Source organism: Dama dama, chromosome 14 (genome assembly GCF_033118175.1).
Source record: "Dama dama isolate Ldn47 chromosome 14, ASM3311817v1, whole genome shotgun sequence".
NCBI classification, from domain to species: domain Eukaryota; kingdom Metazoa; phylum Chordata; class Mammalia; order Artiodactyla; family Cervidae; genus Dama; species Dama dama.
The window spans coordinates 46,269,560-46,288,253 of NC_083694.1; the positions used below are offsets into that span (position 1 = coordinate 46,269,560).

At 48.9% G+C, this 18,694-nt stretch overlaps 1 protein-coding gene across 2 annotated transcripts in view; it reads left to right on the forward strand.

Annotated features, from left to right (window-relative positions):
• The first annotated feature begins 85 nt into the window (after window positions 1–85).
• The window catches only part of CEP104 (centrosomal protein 104), a 41,488-nt gene continuing 22,879 nt past the window's right edge, over window positions 86–18,694 (forward strand). The window contains exons 1-6 of one of the 2 annotated variants that reach the window (XM_061160534.1): window positions 86–266; window positions 4,514–4,639; window positions 16,254–16,427; window positions 16,800–16,938; window positions 18,057–18,119; window positions 18,404–18,480. In XM_061160534.1, the coding sequence (XP_061016517.1) occupies window positions 4,527–4,639; window positions 16,254–16,427; window positions 16,800–16,938; window positions 18,057–18,119; window positions 18,404–18,480 (566 nt within the window). In that variant the 5' untranslated portion in view covers window positions 86–266; window positions 4,514–4,526. Of the gene's footprint in view, window positions 267–428; window positions 579–4,513; window positions 4,640–16,253; window positions 16,428–16,799; window positions 16,939–18,056; window positions 18,120–18,403; window positions 18,481–18,694 lie in introns of those variants that run through there. The other variant, XM_061160532.1, reaches the window with a different exon arrangement.

The following is an 18,694-nucleotide window of genomic DNA, read 5'->3' on the forward strand; positions in this document are numbered from 1 at the left end:
GTGCGCAGGCGCAGCGCTACGGGGCGGGGTCGCGCGCGCGCGCGCGCGGAGGCCTGGGAGGGCCGGCCTGGTTGTCATGAGAGCGGTGGCCGCGGCCCGGGCAATGGGCGCTGGCCGCCGGAGCTGCTCCTCGACTGCCACAGCCGCTGCTGCTCGGGGGTGCGGGCTGCCCCGGGGCGGCGGCGGAGGCGCTGCCTGAGTTCCGCAGAGGGTGCGGCGCTGCCGAGGGCCGGCGGAGAGCCCGAGTCGTGCGAGTGTCCTGACAGGTACCCGAGCGGGCCGGGGCGGGACCAACGTGCGGGCTTCGGAGCTACGGGGCTGGGTCCACACGGGCCTCCGTGGGCGCGGCTCGCGCGCTGCGTCACCGCCCGGGCGGCCCGCCGCGCCTGCGCTCGGTCCCTGCGTTGGGCTCCGTGCGGGCGAGGTGGGAAGGAGCCGGCCCTTGAACCTCGTCTGCTCCGAGGACTCTCTGGGGCACTTGCGAACCTTGAGGTTGCTGCACCAAAAACCATTTAACTGTGTGCCATTTACCATAAACCGTTTAACTGTGTACTACTTACATTTTCCTAAGGAGAAAAGTGAGTACAAGTTTCGTCTCCTAAATCTTGTAGCAAGACGTTCGGAAGTTGCTGAATTGTTTCAGTGTAACGTAGCTATCCAGTTTCCCTGATGCAGAGTGAAAAGCTGACTCCGCAGGGATGCCGGAGATGGAGCCGGCGCTCGTTGCGGGGAGGGAGAGGACGTCTGTGCACCCGGCCAGCTGGGGCCCAACAGAGCTCCGGTTCTCCCGAAAATGTTAACGGTGAATTTTGTGGTGCATGATACTAGTGTCCTCAGTGATACCCCAAGTCTCTTATAGAAGACTTGAAGGATTATGCAGAAGAGATCCTAGGGTACAGGGTGGAAGGAGGTGGCCGAGAAAGAATCCTTTTCAAATACCCAAACCGAGGTAATAACGTTGCCTCTGCCGTTCCTCGGCACTTCTCCTACCTGGCTCCTAGATGCCAGGGTTGTGTTTGGGATTTATTGAAGCCGCATTGTATAGTGGACACATCCTTTATTCCAATTTAAAGGGCCCCATTTCTGAGTCTTAGCGCCATGGCCGAGGGTATTGGTCAAGATCAGAAACTCTGGAGCCTGAGCAGCCTTAGGACAAACCCGGCCTGCCTGGCTTCATAGCTGATGACCCTGGGCCAGGCCTCACTGTGCCTCAGTTTCATCACCTCTACATCAGGACTGTCAGAACTGTCATGAGGGTGTAAACACGTGTATCTGTATGCAAACACACAGTGAGAGGAAGTCGGTCTGTACGCACATAGCAAGATGAATAGATAGCATTTCAGACCTGCAGAATTTGAGGGTACATGGTCACACTCAGGTGAGAATATTGAATAGATAACCTCTTTTGTTCACGGTGGGATAGACAGTAACAGCACCTTTAAAGGTGCTGGAAGGATGTGGGGAATCCCCAGCACAGGGCTCTCACCCTGAGCTTCAATAAGTTTGGCTGGACTTTAGAATCGACCACATGAAGCGAGGGTTAGAACGGCAGATTGGGCTTGAGCAGGGTCCCTCAGGCAGGGCAGTGCTCCAGGTCTGGAGGCCTGGCTACTGTCTTTTAAAGAAGACAATGAGATCCGTAAGAGGGGATGTATTCAGTCATCGTTCCAAAGTGGGGCCAGTGACACTTGGCACAGAGGGGTGGGGGTTAAAAGTGGATGGGCTGGGGGAGGTATGGAGACGGAGGGGAAAGTCAGCCCTGGCTGTGAGCCTGAATCCCAGCGTGTGGGAGGAGCCGCAGGCTGGATGAGGCTGGTGCCTGTCTGGCGTGGGAGCTGGAACACAGGCCAGGCTCTGCAGTTGCTGTGGGTTAAGTCACACACTTGTCCGTTTTCTGTGCCTGCATTTCATCAGTTTCTGGGTTAGTTTGGTGTTCTTCTACTATCCTGTGACGTCCCTCAGTGAGCTTTGTATACCGAATGACTGGGATCTTTAATAGTGGTTTCTCTATTTTTAATGCGTTTGTTCATATAGTCCAAGAAACCTTAGCAAGTGCCGGCCAGTAATTAATTTGTCGACATAGTCCTTTTCAGGGTCTCAATAACAGTCAGAGGAGGATCCAGATCCATCCCGAGCACATTAAAACAAGCATGTCTTACGTGGAGTGTGCTCGTGCGTTACCGCCTCCTGAAAATCTCAGTTAATAGTGTGTCCCACCTCAGAGAACCTTCTGGAGAAGCCTTTATCCTCTGTTTTTGAGGACTCTTGGTTGCATACTGACCCTTCATCCAAATTGGCCAACTGCAGAGCATCGACGCCTTAGTAACTGGAGAGTCAGTGGGAGTCTGTGAGTCCTTTGGGCTTTAAGTCCTGATGCTCACAAGGTGGGGGTCCCTGCCTCTCTCAGCACTGCTTCCCCATGTCAGCCCCACCCCTTGCCCAGAGCTCCCCCTGCTCTAGCAGCCACCCTCCTCCAAACCCTCACTCCCTACCCTTGATGCTGTGCTGCAGCTCAGCCCCCGTAGCAGAGTCCTGGGACTGAGCAGCTTGGTCCCGTTCTCATGACTCCATCCCTGAGTCAGTTCCTGAGGAGAATGTGGAAGTCTTGAACTGACCAAGCCAGGAAATGTGCCCCACAGGTGGGGGCTGAGGGGTGCAGGGTGTGGGGAGGGCAGGATCATGGAGGGAAATCAGGATTGAGGTGCTGTTTTTAAAGGAGTGGGCAGAGCTGGACATCATTACAGCCACTCTTAACACAATGGTAGGTAGCTGTGAGCCAAGCCGGGTACACTAAAACATCCTGAGAGAAAAAATCATCCAGGCAATACTTACCCATCTCCCCACCGTTGGCCACACAGCCTGGCTCCAGGAGCACAGTTGTGCATGGAAGGTTCTGTCTATGGTTCTGCTCTCCCTCTGCTGGTCAGTGTTTTCATGTAGCAATGATTATGCTATTGATTAAACTGCCCCCTTTCCCCTTATCTTTGTATAGCTCTTTGACACGCTGGTTTATTAGTTTCCCGGACTTCCCTGGTGGCTCAGACAGTAAAGTGTCTGCCTACAATGCGGGAGACCCAGGTTGGATCCCTGGGACGGGAAGATTCCCTGGAGAAGGAAATGGCAAGCCACTCCAGTACTGTTGCCTGGAAAATCCCATGGACGGAGAAGCGTGATAGGCTGCTCTCCATGGGATTGCAAAAAGTCAGACACGACTGAGCCACTTCACTTCACTCACAACTAATTTTAACAACTTTGTATTCATATCTTAGCAAAAGACCTTGTTTTTGCCATAACAGAGTAACACAAACTGGCTGAATTAAAGCCATAGAAATATATTCTGGAGGCTAGAAGTCCAAAATCAAGGTGCACTTGTACAGGGCCATGCCCCCTCTGCTAGCCCCTCTTGGCCCCTCCCAGCTCTGTGTCCAGGTGGTTGTGGTGCACATGTGCAGGGCCACGACCCCTCCTGGCCCCTCCCAGCTCTGGTGTCCAGTAGGGCCATGACCCCTCCTGGCCCCTCCCAGCTCTGGTGTCCAGTAGGGCCACGCCCCCTCTGCTGACCCCTCCTGGCCCCTCCCAGCTCTGGTGTCCAGCAGGGCCACGCCCCCTCTGCTGACCCCTCCTGGCCCCTCCCAGCTCTGGTGTCCAGTAGGGCCACGCCCCCTCTGCTGACCCCTCCTGGCCCCTCCCAGCTCTGGTGTCCAGTAGGGCCACGCCCCCTCTGCTGACCCCTCCTGGCCCCTCCCAGCTCTGGTGTCCAGTAGGGCCACGCCCCCTCTGCTGACCCCTCCTGGCCCCTCCCAGCTCTGGTGTCCAGCAGGGCCACGCCCCCTCTACCGACCCCTCTTGGCCCCTCCCAGGTCTGTGTCCAGGTGGTTGTGGTGCACATGTGCAGGGCCACGCCCCCTCTGCCTACCACTCCTGGCCCCTCCCAGCTCTGGTGTCCAGCAGGGCCACACTCCCTCTGCAGAACCTGTCCTGGCCCCTCCCAGCTTAGGTGGCCAGGGGGCCTTGATGGCCTTGGCTTGTAGGTGTGTTGCTGCAGCTGCTTGGCCCTTGTCACTTGGCTCCTGTCAGTGTGTGTCCCTGTCTCTTTACTGATAAGGACACAGTCGTGTTGGAGCAGGGCCCTCCCTACTCCCATGTGACCTCCTCTTAACTTGCTAACGTCCACACTGTTCCTCGATGTCCTGTCAGTGGTCCCGGGAGTGAGGGATTCAGAGCGCTTTGGGGGCACAGTGCAGCCCGCGATGCTGCTCAGGCTCTTTGGACATGTTAGTGTATTTGGGAAAAGTCACAATAACTTGAATGACACTCTTAAGTAGTATCAGAGGCGCCTTAGAAATTACATAGTCGGAACTAGACTGTTTGAAAGCAATGAGACAGTCTGACTGGGCTATGAATTACTTGGGTGTTAGCGAGGTGAGAACACATAAGTGACACTTGTGACAGTATCACTATGTGCCACTGAGTCCCTCGATTTTGAAGCCATCTCTCCTGCTCTCGTACACAGCCCAGCTCGCAGAATGCCCCACAAGATTGGATTCGTCGTTGTCAGCTCATCTGGACACGAAGACGGCTTCAGTGCCCGGGAGCTGATGATCCATGCACCAACCGTCAGCGGGTGGAGGTCACCGAGGTGGGCGGGATGAGGGGCCGTGGAGGGTGGGTCTTCAGGGGCACGTGGACTCTCTTGGTCTAAGTGCTAATGTTGTTACAACTCAGATGCAGGACCACGCAAGGATGGGGTTGTGCTGCCGCCGTCAGCGGGTGGAGGTCACCGAGGTGGGCGGGATGAGGGGCCGTGGAGGGTGGGTCTTCAGGGGCACGTGGACTCTCTTGGTCTAAGTGCTAATGTTGTTACAACTCAGATGCAGGACCACGCAAGGATGGGGTTGTGCTGCCGCCTCACCCATCTAGGTACATGCTAGACTCTTTTCTTTCTGTTTTTAATGAAAATCTGTTGAAACTTTTCCTCTGTAACTTTAACCCACATTCACTTAAGTGTGCACATACAGAAAAGTAGAAGGAGAATTGCCCGCTTCCCCCACACCCGCCCCCCCCCCCCCCCCCCAGTTCCCTGATTGAGGGCCAGTCTGCATTCTCCATGCTGGCTGGTAAGGATTTTGCATCTCACCACTGTCATGTAACACAGGACCTCAACCCAGAAAGTCTCTTTCAGATTTGTCTGGAATGTTTATTTGTACACCTTTAAAAATGCTCGTTACTTGAGTGATGTAACACTAGTGAGTGTTTTTCAGAAACGTTTTCCTGAGAAGCCTTCTTTCTTCCCCAAAGGTGGGGCAGAGTTGGTTATTGAGCTGCCCCAGGGCTTGATCGGGCTTCCCGAGTGTTGTCAGTGTTGGCCGCCTGAGGCCACTCACCTCTGGGGTCCTCGCTCCTCATGCCTTGTGTTCCAGGTTCCAGTAGAAGGCTGACTGTTGCTCCTAAGTCATGAGCGTGTGAATCTGTATGACATTTACACTCAGTCGTGTACCCGTGACTTACATTTACTCAGGAGGTATGGTGCTGAAAAGTTGGATGCAAATCCTATTTAAAATTCAGATGCATTTTCCTTCTGGAATTTTTGAGAAATGATTATAAAAACAAAATTTAAAATAACGTTACAGTTCCAAATTGTATAATGGTTCTGACCCATGACTGTGGGCCTGAAGGTAGCCACCTGAACAAATGAAAGGACCATGGAATATCAAGTGAAATTTTTTTCAACCGGTGCACTTGCTCCCTGATTTTGCGTAATTGGGTTTCTACCTCTCCTGGAACATTTACCCATGTGCAACAGGCGGTATTTGCTGTTGTTCCAACACCTCCTTACTCAGCAAACAGGTAACTGGGGGCTATGCACTCTTTAGCCAGTAAGTTAAGTGATCACCATTGGGTGGCTACTCCTTTGGCTGTGGAATCGGCCAGCTCTTCTAATGGTGGGAAGAGGTTTCTAATCATGTTCGTTGACACCTACTCTGATGGGAGGAGGACTCTCCCTACAGAGGCAAACCCAGGGTCATATACTGTGCCTCCAAGAAACTCCATGTAAGGCAGCTAAGGAGGTTTAATGGGGTGGACCCATGGGGGTTTCTATTTTGTTATGAAGAGAAAGTAGAACAGCGAATATAGCAAAACACGCTGTTCTTTTACACTCCAGCTGTGGAGACGACGAGGTGACCAAGCATGGGGCCATTCCCAGGACCTCCACATGTGGAAGAGTAGCCAGGAGGAGACATAGGACGCCTCCTCAGGAGCAGCGTTTGTGGACTCGTTTGTCCATATCAAGGAGTCATTAGCGTCATTCAGCCAAGCCTCAAGTACGATGTTACCATATACTGAGAGTCTTCCTAAATACAGGGATATGACAGCCAGCTTACACACGGTCTGACTCACGTCGGCCGCTCCAGTGTCTTCTGCGTGTACATCCAAGAGAGCTTGAATTAAGCCACAGAACGAGGGCACATGGATTTACTATTCTCACCTTATAAGAGGGACCTACAGAACAGTTAGGTACAGAGTGGCATTGGGATTCCAGAGAAGTTCCTTACAGGGGGAGTAAGGGGTCACTGCTGTCGTGGACAGGTCAAGGTTTCTGGTGACAAATCCAGCAATCAGAGAGGCATCCCTCTTTCACAGTAGATTGGGAAATGTGTACAAAAGTGGTGTCTGTCCAAGGAAGAGAGGGGGAAATAAGGTAAGAAGCAGTGGTGAGAAAAGGGCATGTAGGCCTGGTCAGTCTTGGTCATCTGTCTCGTCAGATGTTGTCTGCGTCTGTTCCTGGAAATCGATGCTTTCACATCACCGCTTGTTGGCGTGCAGGGCCATCCACTTGGGGCTTGGTGCTCTCTCTAGGTATGACATGAATCCAGGAGCTTAGCAGCACAAGGGTTGGTTAGTAAGTTCCTGATGGGGCCTTTCCAGTGAGGTTGAAGGGAGTCCTTCTGGAGGTGTCTTTTCCAGTAGGTGAAATCTCTAGGTTGCAAGGTGTGATGCTCACAGCATTCATCTCCCGGGAGCCCACTGTGAGAAGGTTATGCTATTAAAGCACGATTACTGTCAGTGGAAACAGTAAGGCCCTTGCAGTATTGAAGCACATCTCTGTTTATCAGCTGTAGGTCAGAAGAGGCAGGACTGGCTGTCCTGGGCATCCTCTGACCATCTCAATGGGTGAGCGTTTGAGTTCCCAAAGAGGTGGATCTGGGGGTTTATAGGGACCAGCAGCGATGCTTTTGGCCAAGGTATTTGGAAGGTCTCTACAAATGTTGCCAGTTGAGTCTTAATAATGTCATTAATGCATTAGATTAGCCCTATGGATTGAGGATGGTAAGACAGTAAAAGTGTAAAGCCAACCAGACAGCACAGACCCAACTGTCCAAGTGTTCAGCTACTGAAGTTCAAGGGGTTTGCCAGGTATCAATGGTCTTTTCTAACAGGATCTCAGCCACAGAAGAAGCAGTAGCCTGTCTACAGGGGAAAGTTTCAGTCCAGTGAAAAAACATGCAGCTCATAACTAAATATGTTTATGTCCTGAGTTATGTCCTATGTCCCCTGAGATGGGAACAGCTGAATAAAATCCCTTTGCCAGGCCTCAAATGGTCCGTGAGCAGTTTAATTCAGTGCAGACAGGCTTTCCTGGATTAAGTTTCAGACAGATGAACAAGTAAGGGGAGCGCTTTTCACAGCCTTATTAGTATCGTCCCTCCAATACTGGCTCGTGAGCTGTGTCGTTTTTGCCAGTAGACCAGTGGCATCATGCGTATACAGTGGGCAGTGATGGGGACTCTGGAGCTTCTGCTCAGACCAGACTGTGGTTTGGCCCAAACCAAGAAGAGTTCTCTTTTTGTCAAGCCAACAGTTATTCAGTTCCCAGTATTTTTTTTTTTTTTCTTTTCTGGGGCCAGTTGTTGGGCATTTCTAGTCAATGTTCCCAAATTGTTCTCTGGGGCACATGGGACTGTCACTTTGGACCATGATAGAGGTTTACCCAGAGGTTCCTTTGAGAGCAGCGTTTCGGCAGAAACGCCAGCAAGGTCATTTCCTTTCACTTCCAGGGAGTCAAGTCAGGAATGCCCAGGGATCTTGACAGCAGCCAGAGCAGGTGGCATGAGTATGACAGCTAATAAATCTCAGACATAAGAGCCATTTTAAACTTTATTCCCATCAGAGGTAAGTCAACCTTGCTGTTTCCATATCGTCCCAAAGTCATGGGCAACTGCACAGGCATATAGGCTCTGAGTATAAATGCCAGTGGTTTTGCCCGTGGCTGCACTATGAGCTCTAGTGAGAGGGTGTGCTTCCTCCTGTTGGGCTGAAGCAGCCAAGGATATAGGTGCTGCCTTGACAGTTTAAAGAGGCACTGCGACAGCAACCCCACATGGTGTTTACCTTTTCATCCTGTGAATAAGAACCATCAGTAAGCCATGGAAGATCTGTGTTGGTCAGAGGAGTCTCCTTTAAGTTACTACAGAGAGTCAAAGGGGATGTCGGTGTGAGCTGTCTGAAGGAGTTTTGTCGGTGAAGCAGGAGAGGAATAGCAGGGGTGAGGTTATTTCAGCAAGAGTGAGTTATTCAGGAGCAGTCAGAAGGAGGGTTTCCCAGGAAGTGAGACAGCTGGCGGGCCAGCATGGTGAGAATTCGGGAGAGCTTCAGCTGCACAGGCTACAGAGATGGGTAGAGGGAACCCAGGGATTAGTTTTTGATGCCTGGAGTAGCCCTGAGACGAGGGGGCTGTCCCCATGGCACAAGGTTCAGCTGTCAGCCGTGATACCCGATAGGTCGATGATGGTCCCTGTGTTTTGGGGCGAGTACTTCAAGGGCGTTCCCCTCCTCCTCATGTCAGAGAGGAAGAAAGGAAACTGATAACTGGGATGTCCGAGGGCAGGGCCCTTTTTAAACTTCTCTTTAAGGCTCCAAAGGTAATATCATCCTGATCTCCCCAAATAAAAGGACCAAGTTTGTTGGTTTTTAGAAAACATATAAGGGCTGGGCCTTAAGAGAGAAATTTGGAATTCAGTTTTGACAGTAGCCAGCTACCCAGAACACCTGGTAATTGGGCTGAGTTTCAGGTTTGGGGAAGTTGAGAATACTGTGCAGCCTATGGGGATCTAAATGTAGCTTCATTCTGAGATCAGGTGCCCTAAATACTGAACCTGAGTTTGAGCAAATGGCAGTTTTTCCTTAGAGACCTTGTGTCCCTTTAAAGCTAAAAGGTTTAACAAGTGAATGCTGTCTTCCTGTGAAGTTTTAGAGGAGAGCACAGAAGCAAACCATCCATATGTTTTAACAAAGTAGAGCCTACAGAAAACTTTATTGTCCAGGTGAGCCTTTAAGGGTGGAGAAGTAAGAGGGACTTTCAGGGCCTTCCCTAGTGTCCAGTGGTTAAGACTCACCCTCAGGAAGCAGTCCACAGAGCAGTCACAGGGTGATTCTGCTCCTGGTAGGAACGGATGCTCATCTTAGATGGGTTTAGGGACCACAGGGCGCCAGGGGTAACGATGTTATGGATTCCAGAGATCCTGGACAGACCTCCATCCTCAGCCATTGCATTTCTCATGGGCAAAACAGAATGCTACAGGGACTGGTACGAGCGAACATGTGGCCCTGGCTTTGAAATCTTCTGCTATGGACTTGATGCCTGTAAGGACCTCTATTTAATTATATGATATTGATTAATTCTGGGGAGAAGTTTTGAGGGATATGTTTAAATATTGATAGGAGAACACTAAATTCTGTGAATTTCATTTGGAGGTTTTTCATATAAAGAGAGCGGTAGCTGATCCAGTGGTGACCAGTGATTAGTGTCCTTGAAGTCAGCTCTAATGCATCTGAGACCGAGCAAGTAAAAGATAGTGGAGGTCATTCAGTTCACCTGGTTGGCTATTTTGATGGCCAACAGTTCAAATTCTAGAACTGTTTCTGCCTTCAGGAGAAAGAAATTCCAGCACGGCACTTTCCTATGAAATCTCTGCCCCTGCTCAAATAGGGGTGAAAGAGCTGAAGGAGAAGAGTGTGTGTCTCTCAAACGGCCTGAACGAAAGGGAGCGGGTTCCAAGATGGGGACCTTCTGGGGTCCGTTAGAGATCCCCCGCTTTTTCAGCTTTCAGCACTCTGAGGCAGGAGCTGCCTGAGAGCAGTGGGCTGAGCACCGAGAGTGTGGCTCTGGTGTCAGTGAGGACACAGATTCCTTCCCAGTCCGGAGGGTGGTTTCTCCAAGCCAATTAGAAGGGGGTTTGGGAAGAATCCCTGTGGTTCCTCGGAGCCTGGTTCTTGCATTAGGAGGACATGGAAAGGTTGTTTGGAGGGTGGAAGGCACCTGCAGTGTTTAAGCCCTAAAGGTCTTTTTTTTTCCCCCAATGTCCTTGGCTTTTTGCAGTAATAGCAGAGACCAGGGGTTTTGTTTCTGTTTGGAGGTGTGATGGGGGCTCTATTTGTTGAAGATTAAGGATCTTCGTGGCTTTCCTTTTGGTTGAATCATCCAGGGCTCAAACAAGCTGATCTACCAAAGTAACCCAGACCTGGAGTGGACATGGTTTTCCATTCCATCCTGGTCTTTTTAACTGAAAGAGAATCCCCATTCAGCCCGTGCATGAACACAGAGTTTGGGGCAACCCAAGTGGATTCAATATCCAAAAGAAGACCCGACATTCTCAAGTCAACTATAGTGGTCATGAGCAGGGTTCATAAGTTTCCGCATGCAAGCCTGAATTTTGTTCCAATCATCAGGATTAAGAAAACCTTTGGAAACTGCTCAGTGAAAATTTCTAGCAAGTTCTTGGGTTTCCTGCTGTCAGTCAGTGTCGGTTTCTCCAAATCCTTTTCAGGGTTTTCCCATCAGGCAAGTTTCACGCAATGTCAGGCCTGATGGACATAAACCTGAGAAGCTAGGTCGCTAAGTTCAGAAGTGTACTGGACTCTTCAGCAAACTCTTGGGGTTCCTCAGTTCCTTTGGGAGAATCTCTGACTGTAACTCAAAGTTCACCTTTAGTCCAGGGACCGATAAGAACCTAGGGATTTAGTATCGGACCCCTAGAAGGCTTAGTTTTCAAGGGGCAGGATTTAAGTTCAGGGAAGGGGGAGATGGGGAGGGGTTTGGAGAAAAAGGGAAGTTCAGCCAGAGGGTTGGGGGTTGGGGGTGTAGAGGAGCAGACGAAGAGCAGAAGGGGAGGGAAGGTAGCACAGGATGGGGGGAGGGGCCTCAGAAGACGTCCTGTCTTCTTTCAATTGTTTGTTTGTCCCCACTAGCCTAGGAGTGGTATTTTATAAAGAAGCAATTTTTGAATCTGGAATGTGTTTGGAAGCTCCAAGGTATCAATTATAATAAGCATCCCAATAAGATATTTTCATTTGGTTCTGAGAGAAACAGGATTGGGGCAGTTGAAAGTTCCCCAAAATGGCTGTTGATATTCTGAATTACGTGGGGGTAAAGTCAGTCCATATAGTTAAAAATGTGCCGGACGAAGGACCATAGTTTTTAAACATAAAACCAACCAGGATCCCTGAAAGGAAGGCTGTCCTTGAAGTATTTAGGTGACTGGGGTCCCATTTCTCAGCTTTTTTCAAGAGCAAAAGAAAAATCCCTAAATATTCTGATTTCAATGGAATTTTACCAAAATTCCAGCACACTTCCAGCAGGGAGGACAAATGGGGGAGTACCAGCCAAAGGGGAACCTGGTGGGAGTCTGTGGGGTCAAAAAGAATCGGGCAGGCTTAGTGAACAACAGCAACCCACCAGAAGGACAAAGCCATCCCAAAAGGAAAAAAAAGGATGTCCCGGGTAAAGTCAAGAACCTAACCAGAAGGAGGAGCTCGACCTGAGAGGAGACTTGCTGGCTGGCCTGCAAGGAGGACTTGAAGGAGGGGAGCATGGGGCGAGGGAAGCTGCCCCCCCGCAGTTCCAAGGTTCATCTCTGCCAGACCCCACTTCTTTTTTTTTTTTTTATATTAATTTATTTATTTTAATTGGAGGATAATTACAGTATTGTAGTGGTTTTTGCCATACATTGACATGAATCAGCCACAGGTGCACATGTGTTTGTTCCCCATCCAGAACCACCCCCCCATCTCCCTCCCCATTCCATCCCTCTGGGTCATCCCAGTGCACCAGCCCTGAGCACCCTGTCTCATGCATCCAACCTGGACTGGTGATTAGTTTCACATATGATAATATACATGCTTCAATGCCATTCTCCCAAATCATCCCACCCTCGCCCTCTCCCACAGAGTCCAAAAGACTGTTCGATACATGTGTGTCTCTTGCTGTCTCTCTTATAGGGTTATCATTACCATCTTTGTAAATTCCATATATATGCATTAGTATGCTGTATTGGTGTTTTTCTTTCTGGCTTACTTCAGTCTGTATAATAGGCTCCAGCTTCATCCACCTCACTAGAACTGATTCAAATGTATTCTTTTTAATGGCTGAGTAATATTCCATTGTGTATATGTACCATAGCTTTCTTATCCATTTGTCTGCTGATGGACATCTAGGTTGCTTCCATGTCCTGGCTATTATAAACAGTGCTGCAATGAACATTGGGGTAGATGTGTCTCTTTCAATTCTGGTTTCCTCCATGTGTATGCCCAGTAGTGGAATTGCTGGGTCATGTGGCAGTCCTATTTCCAGTTTTTTAAGGAATTTCCACGCTGTTCTCCATAGTGGCTGTACTAGTTTGCATTCCCACCAACAGTGTAAGAGGGTTCCCTTTCCTCCACACCCTCTCCAGCATTTATTGCTTGTAGCCTTCTGGATAGCAGCCATTCTGACTGGCATGAAATGGTACCTCATCGTGGTTTTGATTTGCATTTCTCTGATAATGAGTGATGTTGAGCATCTTTTCATGTGTTTGTTAGCCATCTGTATGTCTTCTTTAGAAAAATGTCTATTTAGTTCTTTAGCCCATTTTTTGATTGGGTCTTTTATTTTTCTGGAATTGAGCTGCAGGAGTTGCTTATATATTTTTGAGATCAATTCTTTGTCAGTTGCTTCATTTGCTATTATTTTCTCCCATTCTGAAGGCTGTCTTTTCACCTTGCTTATAGTTTCCTTTGTGCAAAAACTTTTAAATTTAATTAGGTCCCATTTGTTTATTTTTGCTTTTATTTCCAATATTCTGGGAGGTGCAGCCCCCACTTCTGAACACCATGTGACGTCAGCCTTAAATAAAGCAGTCAGTTGTTTTACCCGTGGAATGAGCTGATTGCGGAATGGCAGAGGAATTGCTTTTGGGACAGGGACGCTGGGGAGAGCATGGGTGAGTCAGGACGAAGGAGAGAGAAGAACCTCACTTTATAGGGAAGAGAGGGGCTGCTCTGAACCACAGTCCACTGGAGGAGAGAGGGGGTTCAGGGTGGTGACAGTGTCTCTGTGGCTGGGGTGAAGGGAGGGCGTGCCTAAGGGCCCCCTCAGGGACCCGGCTCCGTTTTACTTTTTGTATGTAAATTTTAAAAACTTTTTAGAACTTTTTGTTTTGTGTTGAAGTATAGCTGATTAACAACATTGTGAGAATTTCAGGTGAACAGCAAAGGGCCTCAGCCATACATATACAGGTGTCCATTCTCCCCAAACTCCCCTCCCTTCCAGGCTGCCGCATAACATTGAGTAGAGTTCCCTGTACCATACAGTAGGTCCTTGTTGATTATCTGTTTCAAATATAGCGATGTGTACAGGTCCATCCCAGGCTGCCTAACTATGCCTCCCCCGAACCTCCCCAGCAACCATAGTTCATTCTCTAAGTCTATGAGTCTCTTTCTATTTTGTAAGTAAGTTCATTTGTATCATTTCTTTTTAGAGTCCACATATAAGGTATGTCATATGATATTTCTTCCTCTTTGTCTGACTTACTTCACTCAGTATGACTCTCTGTAGGTCCATCCATGTCCTGCAAATGACATTATTTCATTCTTTTTAATGACTGAGTAATATTCCATTGTATATATGTACCATATCTTCTTTATCCATTCCTGTGTCTTGGTTATTGTAAACAGTGCTGCAGTGAACATTGGGGTGCATGTATCCTTTTGGATCATGTTTTTCTCTAGGTACATGCCCAGGAGTGGGATTTCAGGTTCATATGGTAGCTCTAGTTTTAGTTTTTTAAGGAACCTCCATGCTGTTCTCCATAGTGTCCATACCAATTTACATTCCCACCTACTGTGTAGGAGGGTTCCCTTCTTGCCACACTTTCCCCAGCATTTATTGTTCGTGGATTTTTTTTATGATAACCATTCTGGCTGAGATGAGGTGATGTCTCACTGTAGATATGATTTGCATAGCTCTAATGATTAGTGATGTTGAACATCTTTTCTTGTGCCTGTTGGCCATCTGTATGTCCTCTTTGGAGAAACGTCTGTTCAAGTCTTCTCTGGCTCCATTTTGCATGGGGTTTCCCTTCATTGCTTTTCAGTGTGTTGTCCTTTCTTTTAATCAGTTTGAGGGGTAGTGTTGATTCATCTATAAACTCTCAAAAAGCTACCTTTGAATAGCTAGATCATATCCTTTTTTTTTTTTTTTTTTTTTTTGTTGCACTGCATGGCTTGCAGGATCTTTGTTTCCCAACAGGCATGGACAGGCATCAAACTCTGGCCACAGCAGTAAAAACATCGCATCCTAACCACTGTACCACCAGGGAATTCCCACAGCTTCTTTTTTTTTTGAAGGGTTTTAAAATACACAACTTCAAAATTTTGTCTGTAGTCTTAGTTTTCCTTAAACAATTTTGTTGCTGTTTTTTTTTTAATAATAAAGGATTTTGTTTCACACAGATTACTGTGTCCCTATGTCTAGAGTGGTCTCACCACCAATTAACAGTGTCTGTGCCCTGCATTGAGAAACAGTAAACATCTTAAATGTCTATAGCAGTGCTTGGCCAAAGGGTATGCAAAGCTCAAGTTTCTAGGTTCCCCACTTCCTGGCTGTCCTGCCCCACATGTGTCTCTCTTAACAACAGTGGCAATTTTGAAAACTCAGGAAACCCCAGGGATCTCACCCCAGAATAAGAGTGTTCTGTCCGTCATCACTGGCTGCACTTTGTCAGTCAAACACAGAAATGCCCACAGCCCCATCTGCTCAGCCTACTGTTCCTCCCTGTGCTCTCCTTCTGTCAGGACAGGCAGGAGGCTGGCAGGCGGGTCGGGGAGCTGGGGAGTGTGTTCGTCTGTGTGGTGTCTCACGCCTCTCAGATGCCTGTGTGCAGCGTCAGGTCACCTATGAGATGCGCAAGTTCAGGCTTAGGATGGTGTGTGCTTGGGGTTCCTCCCCGAGGAGAAGTTTTCAAAGCCGTGGGGTCTGGGGCATGCCCCATGCACAGTGAGTCTGCATAGGGAAGGGAGCCTGGAACCCTACCCAGGGCATAGACAGGGCAGGAAGGGCCAGGTCAGTACCAGCAGGTGCATGTCGCACTCAGCCTCATGGAGGTCAGTGGTGACCTGTGATGTTGGCTGAGTGGGCAACTAAGAAATGAGGTGGGGCCTGGAGAGGGGGGATGGATCACAGGAGGTTCCCCGGGCTGTCTGGAGGGGTGTAGTGGGGCGGCTGAGAGGAGAGGCAGGAGAGGGCCAGGCGGGCCAGCAGCCAGGTCACTGCCGTGCTCTCAGGCATCGTGACATGTGCTGGAGGGGCCTTGCTTACTGCCCCATCCTCGGGACTTCCCCGGCTCCAGTAGCCCGTGGACACCTGCTGCTAGGCACACCCATCCTGGCTTGCTTGGCACATGCCACGCCCACTGTCAGAGCCTCGTGTTGTCTCCCTGGTCATGACCTTGTACTGCAGCAAGAGGTTTCTGATGGCTGTGTACCTTCTGAGCAAAACTGATGCTCCAACGGGGACAGCCACAGGCTTCTCCTCCAGGCTGCCGAGTGAGCGTGAGAGGCACTCACGACGTATTGATCATTGCTCACTCCATTCAGGATTCTATAAAGCGAGGGGTTTCCTCAAGTGTGTGGGTTCCAGCGGGAAATCCTCTGGCTCACTTGGACAGCCTCTTGTTTATCTCTTGTGTTTATCTCATGATAAACTTTGGGTTTCATTTCAAACCACAAACTAGCCGCTCCAAGTTTGATTCACTCTGGGGGCCCAGCAGACCCCACTCTGAGTTCCAGCTGTGACTGGAACGCTTTGAGAGGGCCAGGACCGGGGCCCTTACAGCATCAGAACCCACAGAGCTGCCCCGTTACCTGGACACGTGGGCGGGTACTGCCTGAAACCCTCCATGGTGATCCTGCAGGAAAAACAGGACTGTGCCTGCTTTCAGGTTTTGCCAGTTCCCACAAGAAATTGTTCTTCAGATGGTGGAGCGATGTCGAATAAGGAAGCTGCAGCTGCTCGCGCATCAGTACATGATCCCCAGCAAAGTTGAGTTCTACATCAGTGAGAGCCTGCCCGAGTACTTCACTCCGTATCAAGCAGAGCGGTTCCGGAGGCTTGGGTAAGGGTGGAATTTAGCATGTATGGTGGGGATGTCTAGCCTGAACAATTCTGGCTCAAAGTGGGTAAACACTACAGCATAGCCCCTTGCTGTGGCGCTTGCTCACACACTTCTGCACACCTGCCGCGTGCCGAGCGTCTTCACTGAGCAGCGTTCTGCTGATCAGTCGTGTTAAGGCTGCTTTTCAGATGCAGAACTTGTCTGGCGAACGCTGTTTAGCATTTGATTTCTGGACTTTGCCCAAGGTGTTTTGTTTTGTTTTGTTTTTACATTCCAAGCCTAACTTTCCTTGAAACCTGTGGAGTTCAGTGGGAGCCGAGGGCAGCACATTTCTACACTGACGTGGTTCCACAGTTGTGTTCTTTCTTCCAGCTATGTGTCTCTCTGTGACAATGAGAAGACAGGCTGCAAAGCCCGGGAACTGAAGTCAGTGTATGTGGACGCAGTGGGGCAGTTTCTGAAGCTCATCTTTCACCAAAACCATGTCAACAAGTACAATGTGTATAACCAGGTGAGACGCATGGGCCTGCCCCTCAGTGGTGTCTCCCTTCATAAAAGCACCTGGACTCTTCCTTCAAGGTGGTGTCTGTGGGACAGTGCTAGGCTCTCTGGAGCTGTTCCTCCAATTCAGATCCACCAATCACATGTGGCCGTGTACACTGGGGGCGTGACTGGTCCATGGGCATGGGCTGTGTGTGTCACCCAGACTCCATAACAAGATGAGACATTTTGGATGTATTAAGTTTAAATATATTGTTACAATCGATTTTATCTGTTTGTTTTAAACCTTTTTTTACCCTGCCAACTAGAAAATTTAAAATTATCTATGTGGCATCATATTTCTATTGGACGACACTGTTCTAGGTAGACTTTTGTAAGGTAAATCCCCTGATGGAAATTGGGAAGGTGGTTTCATGTGGCATGCAGTCCAGAATCTCTCTGGTTCCCTTTCTGTTGCTTTGGCATAATTAGCACAGTGGAAATCAGAGGTATCAGAGCAGTCTTGTTAATTGAAGCAGATATTTATAACGCTTCTTGCCCCTTCCAGAGGTGTGCAAGTATTCCAGCCAGTCAGAGTTTATGCTGAGCAGATGAGCTGGAGGGGGGTCTGAGACAGAGTCAGGTGCCTTGTCCATACATGATAGCAGAGTCCTGAACTATCTCTTTCCTCCACTTCATCTCTTTGTTCACCAGGAGTTCCTTGGGTTTTAGCTCAGCCTCAGTGAGTCTTGAGGGCAGGGGCATGTCACAGGAGAATCACTGCCTCAGACAAACTGAGCTATGTTAATGTCGGTTTTCATTCATTGTCTAACTTACCACCATCAGGTAGATATGAAGATATGATCCCATTCTTAACTCAGGTGGATGTTTCAATATAAGGCTGCATTAAAACTTTGTTAATGTTTTAACACCCTTCAAACATTAAAATAGTTACTTGGTTTAACATTAGAATATTATATAATTTGAAAATCATTAGTAATTCTATGTTAGCATGAGATTTTGCAGTTAGTGCATTTACATGTGCATCATCCCATTTGATGCATGAATATTGATGAATCAGAGTGTTATAAAGGGGTTAAGTCCTGTGTAACATTTACACTTAATTTCCGTTGGTGAATTCTCTCTTAGGTTGCTTTGGTTGCAGTAAATATCATTGGAGACCCTGCAGACTTTGGCGATGAAAGCAATATTGTAAGTTTGGGAAGTTTCATTCCTAAAGAGAAACATTTATTTCTAACAAGGAAGGGTCATTCATTTTTGTCACAAAAGTGTCATCCTATAAATTTTCACAGAAGTGTCTGGTGACCAGCTCGCAGGTGATTTTTCAGCAGCTGTTGTTTTTAACTTTCCTTTACTCGAGAAGTTTAGTTGTCCCTCCAGCAAACGGGATCACCGAAGCCCCTTCATATCATATCATCTGTTTGTTTTATGTTGTTCCTTTTTCCTCTGAGATACTAAGCAGAACTTTCCCACAGACCTCCAGAGAGAAGCTGATTGATCACTACCTGGGGCACAATGCAGAGGACCCAGCTCTTGAAGGAACTTGCTCTGGGTAAGAGCCCCGCCCGCCCCAGGCTGTAAACTTCTGTGACTTCCTCCCTTGAAGCCAGCTCTAAAGGACCCTGGACTCAGGGGCCCCAAAGTGCAGTCTGGAGCTGAATAAGCCACTGATGGGATTGTTGTAAATACACTGCAGATTAAGGTCACCCTTCTGTTTAGCACATCTTCATTCGGCACCCTTCAGAGAGGACTTCATTTCCTGTGTG